Source organism: Stomoxys calcitrans, chromosome 3 (assembly GCF_963082655.1).
Source record: "Stomoxys calcitrans chromosome 3, idStoCalc2.1, whole genome shotgun sequence".
Classification (NCBI taxonomy): domain Eukaryota; kingdom Metazoa; phylum Arthropoda; class Insecta; order Diptera; family Muscidae; genus Stomoxys; species Stomoxys calcitrans.
In genome coordinates, this window is record NC_081554.1 from 25,825,428 (window position 1) to 25,842,720 (window position 17,293).

General features: G+C 41.0%; 1 protein-coding gene across 2 annotated transcripts in view; it reads left to right on the forward strand.

Annotated features, from left to right (window-relative positions):
- LOC106090531 (vesicular glutamate transporter 1) overlaps positions 1-13,718 on the forward strand; it is a 70,450-nt gene extending 56,732 nt beyond the window's left edge. For both annotated transcript variants that reach the window (XM_013256758.2, XM_059364811.1), the window contains exons 6-10: positions 8,768-8,961; positions 9,092-9,551; positions 9,626-9,811; positions 13,004-13,216; positions 13,294-13,718. In XM_013256758.2, coding sequence (XP_013112212.1) covers positions 8,768-8,961; positions 9,092-9,551; positions 9,626-9,811; positions 13,004-13,216; positions 13,294-13,575 — 1,335 coding nt within the window. In that variant the 3' untranslated portion in view covers positions 13,576-13,718. The remainder of the gene's footprint in view (positions 1-8,767; positions 8,962-9,091; positions 9,552-9,625; positions 9,812-13,003; positions 13,217-13,293) is intronic.
- The last annotated feature ends 3,575 nt before the right edge of the window (positions 13,719-17,293 follow it).

Genomic DNA, 17,293 nt, shown 5'->3' on the forward strand with positions numbered 1-17,293 from the left:
CCCGGAAACTGAATTCCAGAACTATCAAGGATGCATACCCTCTTCCCCACATTGAGGGAATCCTGAGCAGGTTGCAGGAGACTAGGTATATATCTGCCATAGATCTCAAAGACGCGTTTTGGCAGATACCACTGGAAGAGAAATCAAGGGAGAAGACAGCATTTACAGTCCCTGGGCGGCCACTGTACCAATATACAGTGATGCCTTTTGGGCTCTGTAACGCCGCCCAGAGAATGTGCCGCCTTATGGATAAGGTTATACCTGCCGCCATAAGGAATAATGTGTTCGTCTACCTTGATGACCTCCTAGTGGTATCTGCCGACTTTGGCTCCCATATGGACTTGTTGATCAAAGTAGCGTCTTACCTGTCCAATGCTGGGTTGACCATCAATGTGGAGAAGAGCAAATTTTGTCAAAGACAGGTTCGGTATCTTGGGTTCGTTGTTGGGGACGGATTCATCAGCACGGATGAGACTAAGGTGGAGGCTGTGAGGGACTTCCCGATACCAAAGACTCCGAGGCAGCTACGAAGATTTCTTGGTATGTGTGGATGGTACCGCCGTTTTATCCACGATTATGCTTCGATTGCGGCACCTTTACATGAGTGCTTGGGGAAGGAGAACATCCGTCGGTTTACCCTGTCTGAGGAGGCACTGTGCGCCTTTGATCGTCTAAAGAATAGCTTGACTTCGGCTCCAGTCTTGGTGAATCCTGACTTCTCCAGGCATTTCTACGTCCAATGTGATGCCTCATCACTTGGTGTGGGTGGCGTTTTGTTTCAAATGGATGAGGAGGGACACGAACACCCGATCGCATACATGTCCGCAAAGCTCAACAAGGCACAGAGGAATTATAGTGTGACCGAGTTGGAGTGCTATGCCGCTGTACTTAGTGTGAAAAAGTTCCGGCCATACATCGAGGGGTTGCCATTCACTATTATAACCGACCACGCCAGCCTCAAATGGTTAATGAGCCAGACAGAGCTAGCTGGTCGGTTAGCCAGGTGGAGCCTGAAACTTCAAGCCTTTGAGTTTACCATTGAACATCGGAAGGGTGCTCAAAACGTCGTGCCTGATGCGCTTTCAAGGGCGCACATTGAGGAACTCCTCTTGACTGACAGACAATTGGATATTGACCTTCAGAGTCCCTGTTTCGATTCCGAGGAATATATGAAATTGAGAGAAGTGGTTTCGGAGGGCGAAGAGAGATCTCCAGACATTTGTATATCGGAGAAATACATTTATAAGCGCACAAACTTTTCAGTTGGAGACGCAGTTGAAGACGACAAGGCGTGGAAACTTTGGGTTCCCAAGGAACTACAGGCTGGACTTGTGCATGCCGCCCATTTTTCACCTTCATCAGGACATGGAGGTATACAGAAAACGCTTTCAAGGCTTCGTGAGAGGTATTATTGGCCCTCAATGTTGCGAGATGTCCAGGCTGTGGTGAAGCAATGTACAATTTGTGGCGTCAGTAAGAATCTAAATTCTTACAAGAGACCTGTCATGGGTAGACAATTTCTAACAGAGAGACCTTTCCAAAGGGTCTATATTGACTTTATGGGTCCGTATCCCAGGACGAAAGATGGTAATACTGTGATTTTTGTATGCCTCGATCATTTCACTAAGTATGTTCTACTTGAGCCGATGCGTGCAGCCACCGCAATCAACGTTGCGAAATTTCTGGAGAAACGATTGTTTCACGTATTTGGGGTCCCTGAATATATACATTCCGATAATGGGAGGCAATTTCTCTCGGAAATCTTTCGAGAGCTTATGGCTAAGTACGGCATAACGCATATAAGGACTGGTCAGTATGCACCGCAAGCGAACGCAGCAGAACGTGTGAACAGGTCCATCCTCCAGATGATAAGGTCTTTTCTGGGATCTGATCAGCGTAATTGGGACCAACATATAAGTGATACGGAGTTTGCCTTACGAAGTACATACCACAGCTCCATAAACATGTCACCGTACTATGCGACATTTGGTGTGAATATGGTTCAGCATGCGTCCTCTTATGAGATTTTGAGGAAACTAGGTGGGTTGAGGAACGTAGATGTATACCTGAAAGACATTTCCGATAGGAACCAATTGATCAGGGACAAGGTCTTCCATAATTTGAAGTTGGCACACGAAAGATCCTCACGGGTCTACAACTTGAGGTCGAGCTGTGTGAAATTTTTTAAGGGGCAAGTAGTTTACCGCAGGAACTTTAAACTGAGCAGTAAGATAGATAATTACAATTCGAAGCTGGCACCTACTAGTGTCAGATGCATTGTCCTCGAGGTTTTGGGTAACTCGCTCTATAAATTAGGTGGAATGGATGGAAAGGTCATGGGAATATTCCACGGGAAGGATCTTTTTACTATATAGAGTTTTTTTTTTTTTTTTTTTGATTTTTCCTGTGCCTGAATGGTAATAAGCCCGGCTAGAACAGTGGGTCGATGCCACACGTTCCCTAAGGATACCCATGAACTGGAGCTTTTCCTTTTTATGTACGCACACGTTCCATACAGGATCTGCATCGACGGGTGCGAGCCTGTGATGAAACCGGGTATTGGTTTCTAATAGGGGGACTGAATTCAAACCCTGCATTTTAGGAATACAGCTCTGAGGTATTGTTCAGTGGAAATTTATTGGAGAGTACGCTTTAGTGAGAGATAAAGGGAAAGAGAATTTTTTTTTTTTTTCCGGTTTTTTGCTTTAACAAGGTGAACAAGCAAAATTTGTGTCTGAGAAATAATACCAAATTTCCCTGAAATCACATTTTTATATCCTAAAAATAACTAAAGAAAGATAAATTATGAACTTGGTTTTATAAAAAACAAAAAGACTTCAAAATTGTTTGTCATAGCTGTGAAAGTTAAAAGGAGATTTCGTTTGCTTAAATAGCAACAAAGAAAAGGAAAACATAATTAAAACTCTGTTCGCAAACAAATGCAATTGTTAATAAAAAAAAAAAAAAAAAAATATTAAAAAATGGAAACGATGAAAATAGAACAACTTATAAATCTAAGCACATTTTTGTTTTACAAATATAATATATGTGCAAATCTTTGTTAATTAAAAATCACAGAACTAAAAATTACCAAACACAAAAAAAGGGGAACATAAAGCAAAAATAGAAAAACATACAAATATAATAAAAGAATTAAAACATAGACCCTAAGTTTGACCTTAAAAACAAAAACAAACCAAAAATTAATAAACAGGCATAGAACACCTCAAAAAAAAAGAAAAAAAGAAATGAACTAAAAATTCGCAACATAAGACGAAATATAAAGCAAAAAAAAAAAAAAAAAAGTTTACATATAAAGAAGAATCAAAACTCAAGCAAAACGTTTCACCATTGAAACAAGAAAAACAAAAAAAAAAAAAACAAAACAAGTGTAGACGAATGTTGATTATGGATGTGAAGTTCTGACTAAGCCTTCGTCACACGCCTGGAAGTGCCGTTGATGACCAGATGCCTTCCAAATATAAAAAAAACAACAACAAGAAAATACTCAAAATCTCCTTTAAAAATATTTTTTTTTTCTTCAAATATATTTATTATACTAAATGTTCCTTTAATTTTGAACACTTTGTTTTTTTTTTTGTAACACAATATAAAAAAAAAAAAAACAACACGATAAATATTATTTCTAAAAGAAAAATGTGTTTTATCATTTATTGCATTTTTTTTTATCTAAAATTGTATACCCAAAGATGTAATCCAAGAGAAGTTAAATTAGAATGAGACAAGAATATTGAAGAAAAAGCAAAGTAAACAAAAAAAGAAAAAAAAAAAAAAAAAAGAAAAGAGAAGTAACAGTTATTGATAAGTGAGACTTGAATCTAAGATTAAAAGAGAACCAGTTTTTTTTTGTTTCTTTTTATTTAAATTCATTAATGTTTATATCATAGCATAAAGGTAATCGAACTAAGAGAGTAATCATCTATTGAATTGACAAAATTATAGCGCTATAACAGCATAGGTGAGTGATTGTGCTCAGAGAGCAAAGCACTTAGATAATAAGAGAAATTTGTATTTATGTAGTTAAATGAATAATATTATCTAGATCTTTTCCTTTTTTTTTGTATTCTCTTTGAACTTTTTAAAAACGATGTTGTATCTGTATGTACCATATCATTGAATTCTATCTAACATCCAAATAAATTTATAGCATGCGACCAAATTTAATTTTTTATGTTCCTTTTGTTTGAGGGCAACGATATGATCATGTTGAGGTAAATTATCTTCTTATTGTCAAGGGGGGGTGTTGTGGGGACCGAATTGATTGGCTGTGGAGGGTGTAAATAAACCGGACGGACAATGTTATGAACAGGTAAATGGGAAAATGCTTGATAGGGTACTATCTTACAGTAGGGAGCCGAAGATAGTACAAAGGCTGCTTATTTTGGAAATAGCAGAAGGGGAGGGTGGCTCGACTCAAGCGACGGACTGGTTGACTTGACTTAGTTTCGTTATTTTAATGTAAGTATCCGATTTATGTTTTTTTTTTTTATTTCTTGACACGCGAAATTTATGCTTATGACTGAGTGTATTTTATGGTGATGAGAACCCACCCACATCCGACGAGCTACCGCTTTGCCACCGTGTCAACCAAGGCCTTTTGAAATACACAAATTCCATAACAGGAAGTCATAACAAGGTTTCCTAGGCTAGGTTAAAAAGAGCGTGCAGATATAAATCCGCCCCATGCCACTATGAACATACATCTAATCCATAAATAGGCTTGTTGAGCGCTCTTAATACTAAAAAGTAACCTCGAAAAAGTAAAAAGACGGCCTGTCGAACTTTGGATACCCAACACCTCGGGTATATATGTAAACCACCTTTCGTCATAGTCCCGTGAAAAGTGCATTATACAATATATGCCCCCATATCAGCTATAATATGGTCCGATTTGGACCAAATTCGGCACCTACATTGTGTGATCTAATAAGTCATTTTATAATTTTGTTGAACAAAATATTGGTGATTTTTGGTAGCTATATCCAAATATAGATTTGAACTATATACAAGACGAATGTCGAAAAGTCTAACATAAGTCACCGTGTCAAATTTCAGCGAAATCGGATTATAAATGCGCTTTTTATGGGGTCAAGACTTTAAATCGAGAGATCAGTCAATATGGCAGGCTATATCAAAATCAGAACCGATCTGGGCCATATTGAAGAAATATGTCTAAAGATGTCACTATCCCAAATTTCGGTGACATCAAACAATATATGCGCCTTTTATGGGCCCAAAACCTTAAATCGAGAGATCGGTCTATATGGCAGCTATATATAAATCTGGACCAATCAGGGACAAGTTGAGAAAGGATATCGACTGGCCTTACACAACTCACTATCCCAAATTTTGGCAAAATTGGACACTAATTTCGCCTTTTATGGGTCCAAGACCTTGAATCGAGAGATCGGTCTATAGCTATATCTATATATGGACCGATCAGGGCCAAATTGCAGAAAAATGACGATGGGCCTAACACAACTCTCTGTCCCAAATTTTCGCACAATCGGACAATAAATGCGCCTTTTATGGGTCCAAGACCTTGAATCGAGAGATCGGTCTATATGGCAGCTATGTCTAAATCTGGACCGATCAGGGCCAAATTGAAAAATAATATCGACTGGCCTAACACAACTCACTGTTCTAAATTTCAGCGAAATCGGATAATACATATGGCTTTTATTGGCCTAACACCCTAAATCGGTGGATCGGTCTATATTGGACCTACACCAAGAACAGTCCGTTAAAGCCCATCTTCGATTATAACCAGCTTATGGACAAAAAAAGAATCTGTGGAAAGTTTCAGATCAATATCTCTATTTTTAAAGACTGTAGCGTGATTTCAATAGACAGACGGGCGCACGTGGCTAGATCGTCCTAAATTTTTACGCTTATCAAGAATATATAAATTTCATAGGGTCCGAAATGGATATTTCGATGTTTTTCAAACGGAATGACAAAATGAATATATCCCCATCCTTCGGTAGTTGGTATAAAAAGAAAATCTATGTCAGGAATTCCGTGCTACTTACAAAATCCCTAAAAGTTGTCCATACCACTCTCCTAAGTTGGTTCATGACGGGTATAGTGTCCCCACCTACGTACCGAAAGCCAGGCAATGACATCGAAAATGCTCCGAATTCTCATGTTCTTCCCCGCATAACCTATCCTTAGGTCTAGCCTTGTCGTATGCCAGCTGCAAGACCCTGTCGGCCCTCCAGATTTGACTTCTTAAGCCGCTAGAAAGCAATATTACTATGCAGCTTCTTTGAAAATTTGCACTTGGAGCTTTGTGTATGAGTATGGCCTAAATTTGTCTTTTACCTGTTATACCTACTACATAAAACGGTCCCATAATTTAACTTCTTGAGCCGCTAGAGGGCACATTTATTTTCCGATTTTGTTGAAATTTACCACAAGGTGCTTTTTATGGTTTCCAACATACACACCAAGTATAGTTATGAACCGGATAACTCCCATATAAACCGATCTATTGATATAACTTTTTCAGCCTCTAGAGGTGCTTAATTGATATCAGATCCGCACTAAGGTCCGTACAAATTGGTCTTTAACCTATTATTATAGCCGCTATATAAACCAATCTTCTTATTGAGCCACTAGAGGGTGTAATTACCTGATGGAAATGCAAATTTGCCAATGAACATTCCATTAAGGAAAAGGAGCAAACTTTTCACATACCAATGAGTGCTGCCCGATTCAAGTTTAAGCTCCATGATAAGGGGCATACTTTTTATAGCTATGACCGAATAACGTGCCGCCGTTCTGCACTTACACCCGTACTTGGTAAAGTACGTCACAAATGTCACCAGATGAGGAGGGGATAACCACCGCAGAAAAAATTGTTTCTGATATTCTTGCCATTAACTAGCTCCCTTATAAACCGATCTTTTGATTTGACTTCTTGAGCCGTCATAGAGTGGTACTTTTATCAGAATTTGCTGAAATTTTGATCATGGTTCTGTGCCAAGACTTTCAACATAAACGCGAAGCATGGTTTACATTGGCCTTTATATATGTAATTTCCGCATTAAGCTATCTATCAATTTATCTTCTTGATCCACTACAGATCACAATTGTGATCCGGGTTTGTCTGAAATGTTACATTTTATGCTTACTTGTGACATCCAACATCTATTCTAAGTATGATCGAAATCAATTCTTAACCAGATATAGTTTTTATCTTACGATTTGTATTCTTCAGCTGCCAGAGGGCGCCATTATTTACGCATTTCCTTCAAATGATGCACATATAACTTTGTTATGACATCCAATATCCATGCTACGTGTAGCAAAAATGGTTTCATAACCTGAAGGAGCTCCAATATCAACGGAACTCCCGATAGGACTTCTTTAACCGCTATAGGCCGAAATTATTATCCGATTTTGCCAAAATTCAGCCCATGGTGCTTTGTAACTTCCAACATCCACTCACAATATGGTCTCAATTGGCGTTTAACCAGATATAGCTCCAATATAAACCGATCTCCTGATTTGAATTCTTGGCCGCTAGAGGACGCACTTTACATTCGATTTCGTTGAAATTTGGTAAATGATACTTTGGACTTCTATAAAAAAAGGCACATAATACTTTGAACTTCTTAAATCTTTGCCAAAAATGGTTCGACTAGGTTTCTATACTTATATAGCTCCCATATAACCGATCTAACGATTCGATTTCTTAGCCCGCTAGAGAGCGCAATTTTCACTATGAAAATTTGGACATAGTGTTTCTTTGTGACTGTCATTAATCTTTAACCTAATATTGGGAATTTATCCGCTAGAGGGCGCAATTATTATCCCATTTTCTGTAAGTTGTGCCGCTGTGTTTTGTTTTAACTTCTAAAACCCACTTCACGTATGATCCAAATCCGTCTATAACCTGATAAATCTGCCATATAAAACGATTTTCTTATTTGATGTTTTCGGGCTCTAGAGGGAGCTATTATTGTCCTATGTCCATTAAATTTTGCACATGACGTTTTGTTACAAAGTCCAATATCCACGAGAATTGTTATTTGCATGGCTTCAATATCTAATATACCTCCCATAACCGAAATCTGCTGATTAAAGTTCTTGAGCAGGTAGAGGGCCATTTATTATTCGACTGCGCCAAAAATTGGAGCATGATGCTTTGTTATGACTACCAAAATCCTTAGCATGTATGGTTCAAAATTGGTCTTTAAGGTGATATAGCTTCCATATACACTGATCTCCCGATTATATGTAGTCAACCACTAAAGAGCAAAATTATTATTCGATTTTTCTGAAATTTTACAAATACAGGGTAGCTGACACGAAGCACGTGTAAACCATCAGTGGGCGTATTTATTATTCGACTGCGCTGAAAATTGGCGCATTATGCTTTGTTATGACTTCTAAAATCCTTAGCATGTATGGTTCAAAATTGGTCTTTAAGGTGATATAGCTTCCATATACACTGATCTCCCGATTATATGTCGTCAACCGCTAAAGTGCAAAATTACTATTCGATTTTTCTGAAATTTTACATATACAGGGTGGCTGACACGAAGCACGTGTAATCCAACAGTGGTTAAAAAATCATGTTCTGCATTTTATTTCGTTCAAACAGTGCCGCACCAAAGTGAAAACCAAAGCTTCAATATTCTCGCCAGGATTCGAACTCAGGCGTTCAATTGCCACTCTAACCTCACCTAACCTGTAATTTGATTTACTCAACATTATTTTTTCCCACTCTCTCTTCTAGGGTGTCACCTATCCTGCTTGTCACGGTATCTGGCGTTTTTGGGCTCCTCCTATGGAACGTTCACGTTTGGCTACGCTGGCATTCAGTGGTTCGTATGCTGGTGTGGTAGTAGGTCTGCCGTTATCTGGTCTCCTAGCAGATGCTGTGGGGTATCAGGCTCCATTTTATGCGTATGGTATATTTGGCATTGTGTGGTAAGTAATTTAGTTGTAAGCTGATTTCAAAAATTAGGCAACGGGTTATATCCATTTATTGATTTTTAAGACGGGAAAGATATTTTGTAAATTGTTTTACTCTGTTTTGTCACCCTCTACACCGCTTTAGGTATATTTTTTGGCTGTGGCTTTGCTTTGAAAATCCCCGCAAACATCCTGCCATCAGTATACCCGAATTGAAGTACATCGAGAAGTCGCTGGGTGAAACTTCCGCCCATCCAACAATGCCGAATTTAAAAACCACACCCTGGAAACAAATGGTTCGCTCAATGCCTCTCTATGCTATTATCGTGGCAAATTTCTGCCGTTCTTGGAATTTCTATCTACTCGTACTCTTCCAGTCCTCCTTTCTGAAACACAAATTCCATTTTAGGATTGAAGAGGCTGGGTTTGTGGGATCTCTGCCCCATTTGATAATGACCACCATAGTGCCATTTGGTGGTATGCTGGCCGATCATTTGCGTAAGAATGGCATAATGTCAACGACAAATGTGCGAAAGCTATTCAATTGTGGAGGTTTCGGCATGGAGGGTATATTTTTCCTGTTTGTGGCCCATGCCAAGACAGCGGTAAGAAAGAAATATTTGTGTGTAGAGAAGGAGAGGGGAATAAGAGTTTTAAAATTTTTTTTCTGAATTTTCAGACTGGCGCCATGTTTGCTTTGACTTGTGGTGTGGCCTTCTCTGGATTTGCTATATCCGGCTATAATGTCAATCATTTGGATATTGCCCCGCGTTATGCCAGTATTCTGATGGGTCTTTCGAATGGAATTGGCACTTTGGCAGGAATTATTGTTCCCTATGCCTTGGACGGACTAATAATGAAAGATGTAAGTGATAATGAATTATTTGAAGTTCATTGAGTAGTGGTTCAGAATCGAACCAAAATCGAATACGCCGCAAGTGATATATTTTTTTTTTTTGCTATGGGTTCCAACAGCCGCACTAAGTATACTCTAAATAGGTTTATAACCTGATATACCTAGCTTTCATAGCCCGATTTGACTTCTTAAGCCTCTAGGGGGCGCAATTACATAGCAGAAATTTTAAACGTGGTATTTTATATGACTTCTAATATTCATGACAAGTACTGGTCATCTGTATATGTAGATCTGCAAATGCAATTCCACCAAGGAACAGGGCCAAACTTCTCACATATTAATGTGTGCTGTCCGATTCAAGTTTAAGCTCAATGATACAGGACCTCCTATTAGTGGCCGAGTCCGAACGGAGTGCCGCAGACAATCTTTGGGGAGAAGTTTTTCATGGCTGCCATACCAAATGGAACAGTACCTCACAAATGTCGCCAGCATAAGGAGAGGAAAACCACAGCTGATAATTATTTCTGATGTTCTCGCCAGGATTTTAACCCAGGGTTTCAACTTCATAGGCGGACATGCTAACCTCTACTCTTTGGTTACCTCCAGACAAATGATTTTACAAAGTCATTCAAACCACCTGTCAAGAGCGATCCATGGTGGAGAGTATATAAGAATCGGCCCGGCCGATCTTAGAGCGCTTTTTCTTGAAATTTATTTTAATATCCACCACCATAGTATGGAACACTTAAAGTCCACATTTTAAGTCGATCAAGCCATGTCCTTCCGTTCGTGTAAATAATAAAATAATATACGCTAGAAATTTTTCTTTGCCACTGTTCCTTAATGGAATGTTCGTGGGCAAATTTGTAATTTGCTAGAAACTTTGCACATGTACTTCCTATAGATGCAGGTCATTGGGGATTGCAAATGGGCCGTATCAGTTCAGATTTGGATAAAGTTCCTAAATATATTGGTCCTTCCACTTGACTTCTTGAGCCCCTAAAAGCTGCAATTATTTTCCAATTTATTAACGCAGTATTCTGTTATAGCTTCCAACAATCGTGACAAGCATGGTTCGAATCGGTGTATAACCAGATATAGCTCCCATATAAACCGATCTCCGGATTTCCCATCTTAGGCACCTTTCGCCGCAATTTCGTCCGATTGGGCTAAAAATTCGCAAATTCGTGCCAAGTATGGCCAAAATCGGTGTATAACCAGATATAGCTCCATAAAAACCGTTCCCCCGGATCACCTAGAAGCCTAAATTTTTGCCTGTTTTGACAGAAACTTTGGTACGTAAAGTAAATTTATGCCCTATATCTTGATATATCCCCGTGTATAGACCGATCCCGATTTAAGGTCTTAGTCCCATAAAAGCGGCATTTGTAACCCGATTTCACAAAAATTGGACACAGTGAGTTGTCGGCATCTATGTCCAATATGGTTCAAATTGAACAATGTCCCCATAGACCGATCTCCTGATGTAAGCTCAAGAGCCATATAAGCCGCTTCGACATTCATACTGAATAAAGCCCAAATAGGATAATAGCTCGATATTGCCCCCGTATAGACCGATCTCCCGATTTATCGACTAACGCCCATTTGTTACCAGATTTCGCTTCGGATTGAGGTCCATGGAAGTAGCATTTATTAGACGATTTCGCTGAAATCTGGCACTCTGAGTGTGTTAGACATCACATTTTCCGAGCGGAGTGTTGTTTACATCGAACCATATTTGGGTATAGCTCCATATATACCGCCCTATCGATTTGTAGTCTTTCACCCATAACATGCGTTTTAATACGCGATTTTGCTGAATGTATTCATTGCCCAACTTCGATGAATTTTGCAAGGCTAAGCAGGGTTAGAAGATCGACATCCGCGCTGGAATTAGCCTATATCGGAACATATATCGTTATAGCTGCTAGGAGTTCATACATTGTGAAAATTCACTGGATTTTGACGAAATATGGTTAATATAAATAGGAGGCCACCGTAGCGCAGAGGTTAGCATGTCCGCCTATGACGCTGAATGCCTGGGTTCGAATCCTGGCGTGACCATCAGAAAAAATTTTCAGTGGTGGTTTTCCCCTCCTAATACTGGCAGCATTTGTGAGGTACTATGCCATGTAAAACTTCTCTCGAAAGAGGTGTCGCACTGCGGCACGCTGTTCGGACTCGGCTATAAAAAGGAGGCCCCTTATCATTGAGCTTAAACTTGAATAGGACTGCACTCATTGATATGTGGGAAGTTTGCCCCTGTGCCTTAATGGAGTGTTCATGGGCAAAATTTGCAATTTTTGGTTAATATAAATACCTGAGGTGGTGGGTATCCAAAGTTCGGTCCGACCGAACTTAATGCCGTTTTTATACCCTCCACCATGGGATGGGGGTATACTAATTTCGTCATTCTGTTTGTAACACATAGATATATGCGTCTAAGAACCCATAAAGTATATATTTTCCTATTCGTCATGACATTTTAAGTCAATCTAGCCATGACCCGCCGTCCGCCTGTCTGTCTGTCGAAAGTACGCTAACTTTCAAAGGAGTAAAGCCAGGCGTTTGAAGTTTTCACAAATACTTCTTATTAGCGTAGGTCGGTTGGCCTTGTAAATGGACCATATCGCTCCACGTTTTGATATAGTTGCCATATAAACCCGATCTTGGGTCTTGAATTCTTGAGCCTCTAGGGGGCGCAATTTTTGTCCGATTTGACTGAAATTTTGCATGTGGTGTTTTGGTATCACCTCTAATAACTATACTATGTATGGTTCAAATCAATTCATAACCTGGTATAGCTGCCATATAAACCGATCTTGGATCTTGACTTCTTGAGCCGCTAGTGGGTGCAAGTCTCATACAATTTGGCTGAAATTTTGCATGTGGTGTTTTGCTATGACTTCCAACAACTGTGCTAAGTTTGGTGTAAATCGGTTCATAACCTGGTCTAGCTGCCAAATAAGCCGATCTTGGATCCTGACTTTTTGAACCGCTAGAGGGCGCAAGACTCATCCAATTTGGCAGAAATTTTGATAGGGGTGTTTTGTTATGACCCATAACAACTGGGCTAAGTATGGCGTAAATCGTTGATAACCTGATATAGCTGTGATATAAACCGATCTCCCGATTTTGCTTCTTGAGCCCCCTACAAGGTGCAATTCTTAACTGAATTCTTTTAATTTTTTTCTATTGTAGCCCGAAGGTTGTTGGACTACCGTCTTCACCTTAGCCGCCTGTGTTCATTTAGTTGGCTGCACTTTCTATGCCATCTTTGCCTCAGGTGAATTGCAGCCTTGGGCCGAACCTCCACCCGAAGAAGAGCAAAAGGTCTGGGCTCCACCAATGGGTGCCATCACTGAGGATCCTTCACAGGGAGGAGCTGGAGGATACATGAAAGAAACCTCATTTGTGAGTTATCGCCAAAAGCATGCACAAACTCTTTGCATGTCTAATACGCATTTTCCCTTTTTTTTTTTGAAATACAGGGCGAAGCACCACCCACATATACCGAAGTTAGTCAAATGCAACAAACCAGCACCGTTAATTATGGGGCGACAGGACACGTGGCCAATAATCCTTTCGCCATGGCTGGAGCAACTATTGCCGAAGAAAGCCTACCCACAGATGGTGGCATGGGTGGCACATCGGCGGCTTCATATGCTGCGACGGGTTATGATTACACACAGCCAACCGCACCAGCTGCTATGGGACAATTACCGCAAATGCCATCATATGAACAACAATATCCCCAATATCAAACACAATAGAAATCTTTTTAGAACACCAGAAATCATACGCATACGCACACACATACACCAACAAACAGGACTCAAAAGGAAACTTAAGCTAAGGTAAGGTAACCCAATAAGGAACGTTAAAGGATTGAAACATGCAACATACATATATTCGATATAAGCAATCAATATTAAAAATATTCAAAGAACAAATTAAACGCAGGAAATCAAAGAAGAAAAAAAAAACGAAACCAAAGTACGAAATATTCAACAAAAGAAGAAAACCAAAAGGCAAAAATCAAAAATCAAAAATCAAAAAACCAAAAACAAACAACAAGTTCAACTGAAGCTATAACAAATTGTTAAAATATCATAAAGAGCAACAAACAAACAAAAACTACTTTCAAAAAAAATCGTATATATTATTTAAGACTATTGTTAATAGCTGAATTAATTATTAAATATTGTTATTATTATTTTTTTTTTAAATTTCATAAGGGGAAAGGGAAGTTTTTCAAAAAAAGTTTTGGTTAAAATAGAAAAATATTTACAAATTATCGGCCTTATTCACAAAACCTAATAAAACTCTAAAAAAGGTTTATTTATCAGTTCTTTAAAGTGAATCTGTCAAATAAACCTATTGCGAATTTATTTTATTCATCATTATTCCTACTGTTCCTAACCACTATATAGAGAATCCCATGGCAAACGGTTGTACGCACCAGATTGACCCGATGGAATCCTCATTGGAAAGGGCTGCCGCCTCAGTGTAGGTGTTCGTCTCTTTTCGTCTTGGGAAAGGCACATTCTGTAGTGCCTTCTCCGCACGCTTCTGGTCCGTGCCGGGACTAAAAAGAACCCCGGACCCTGGTTTTGTTTGGTTTGCTAGAACCGCCTCCATCATCGGTCGGTAAGGTGTAACCGGTGCATGGACTGGGTACATTTCCGATTTTGCTCTGGCCTCACTTCATTACAGGAGTATAGTCATACTGGTTATGGCGCAAGGTGCTGTGCGAACATAGCCAGCAGTGGGTCACAAGCGTCGTCGGATTATGTGACCGCCCTGAACTCTCCTGTACGGCAATTTACGCAACGGCAGCATCCCAGCCCAAAAATTGCCGGGCCAGTGCCGGGAAGTGTATCATTTTTGCAGTTACCCTGCAACGGACTTTGTGGCAAGATCGATGAGATTGTGGACTTAATGAATCGGAAGAGCATATTGGTCGCAGCAATCCAGGAGACAAAGCTGACCAACACCTGCAGCTTGTCACGGTTACAATGTGCTACGTAAGGATAGCTCAAGGAATGGAGGTGGGGGTTTGGCCTTCGTGATACACCATTCAGTGCAATATAGACCTATCTCGCCTGTGCATGGTGTTAGTCACCCCTACATGGAATGCAATGGGGATAGCAGTCAGGTTGGGTACTGCCGAGATAGAGCTATACAACGTGTACATACTGCCGATTGGTAGCTGTGTCCCGATTAATAGCCAGGCTTACAAACCCGACTTAAGTGGATTGCTATCTGGCCATAATCGTCTGGTTCTAGGGGACTTTAATGCGCATCACACGTCATGGCATTCTCCCCTAGGTAACGACCAGCGTGGCATGGCTTTGGCAGAGCAGATTAAAAGCTCCACGTTTTGCACGGTGAATGAGGACTCAGGATTACGAGGAGGTGCAGCAGCTCGCCAGAGATCTCCAACGCATCCCCTGATCTCCTGAGTGGCGTATCCTGACAAGACGTCATCTCTTTGGGGTCAGACCACCTTCCCATAATTCTCACCATCGACCGACCACCCGACTTCATGACCTCTGAGCGCCGGACGTTTATCAATCATAAGAAGGCCGATTGGGCTGACTTCAGAGAGTATACCAATCGCCGCTTCAGTGAACTGCCACCCCCCTCTGATGTGCTTGTGGCCGAGAGGAAATTCCGAGACATCATTAACGCAGCAGCTGCACGCTTTATACCAATTGCAAATTTTGCCCATGAACATTCCACTAAGGAACAGGTGCAACTTCTCACATATCAATGAATGCAGTCCGATTCATGTTTAAGCTCAATAATAAGAGGCCTCCGATTTATAGCCGAGTCCGAACGGCGTGCCGCAGTGCGGCACCTCTTTGGAGAGAAGTTTTACATGGTGTAGTACCTCACAAATGTTGCCAGCATTAGGAGGGGCTCGCTTTATACCAGCCGGTCGAATACACCAAGTGCGGTCCAATTTCCCGGCGCAAGCAGTGGTACTCGCAGACGAGCGTGATGGAATTCGTGGTATGGACCCCGCTAACACCAGAATCACCGAGCTGAATCTGGAAATAAACAGGGTAGTCAACGAGCATAAGCGGCATTTGTGGCTGGAACACTTGGAGCAACGTAACTTAGGCACCGGTGTAGGCAAACTGTGGCCTACTGTTAAGTCACTCTCGAACCCCGGTAGACGGGATGACAGGATCTCAGTCACTTTTGGCGAAATAACCGTGACTGATTCGAAGAGATGCGCCAGGTTGTTTAACCGTCAATTTATTGCATCCCGACAGAGACAGAGCAAGGAGGAGAGCCATTCGCCGTATTCGTGGTCTCCCAGCCGATGAACATCCATCACAATTTACCGTAGGCGAAGTTACGAATATCATCTGTGGCGGCAAATCGTCTAAGGCGTTGGGCCCCGTTGATTTTGAAGAATCTGAATTCACCTGGAGTTGAGTACCTTACCACTGCCCTCAGCCTATCTTTGAACACTCTTTTAGTTCCCGATGTCTGGAAAATGGACAGAGTGATCCCGCTACTGAAAAGCCTGGAAAAGACCCGAGTTTAGGGGAGTCGTACAGACCGATATTCCTTCTCTCACTAGTGGCAAAGATGCTTGAGGCATTACTCCTCCCTAGCCTCGTAGGAGAATTTCCATTCCCCAAGCATCAACATGGATTTCGAAGACTGCACAGCACAATAACAGCTTTGCATGCCATCACCGCACACATTTGCCGTGGCTTCAATCTGCCCAGGCCATGTGATAGGACGGTCCTCGTGGCACTGGACCTATCGAAGGCATTCGACACGGTCAGCCAAATTATTTGAGGACATCGCCAACACGTCCCTTCAGCCAGGCCTAAAACGATGGGTCGCGAATTATCTGTGTGGTCGCCAGTCATTTGTTGAATTTAGGAATAAGAAGTCGAAACACTGTAGAGTGAAACAGGGAGTTCCCCAAGGTAGTGTGGTATCTCCGGCACTGTTTGACCTCTACCAATCCTCCATTCCACCCCCTCCAGACGTCATAGAGATCGTATCATATGCGGACGATTGCACGATCATGGCATCAGGCCCCCCACCCATTGATGACATCTGCGATAGGTTGAACGTCTACCTCAACGAACTTGCCTCATATTTCGTTGCAAGAAATCTAAAGATATCCGCCACCAAATCTTCAGCCACATTGTTCAGTACAAATATGCGTGAGGTGAATACTGAGCTGACTGTGATGGTCGACTTAGAAATGATTCCGACAATCAAGTGTCCCAAAATACTTGGCGTCACATTTGACAGCTCCTCACATGCCACAGCAATCTGCAATAAAGTCAAAAGTAGAAACAAGGTCCTCAAGTCACTTGCTGACATCACTTGGGTTCGCAGACAAAGAAACCTTGTTGTCCACATACAATGAAATTGGCCGGTCTGTGGTAAGTTATGCAGCGCCAGTGTGGTCTCATCAACTTTGTGACACGCAGTGGAATAATATTCAGATCT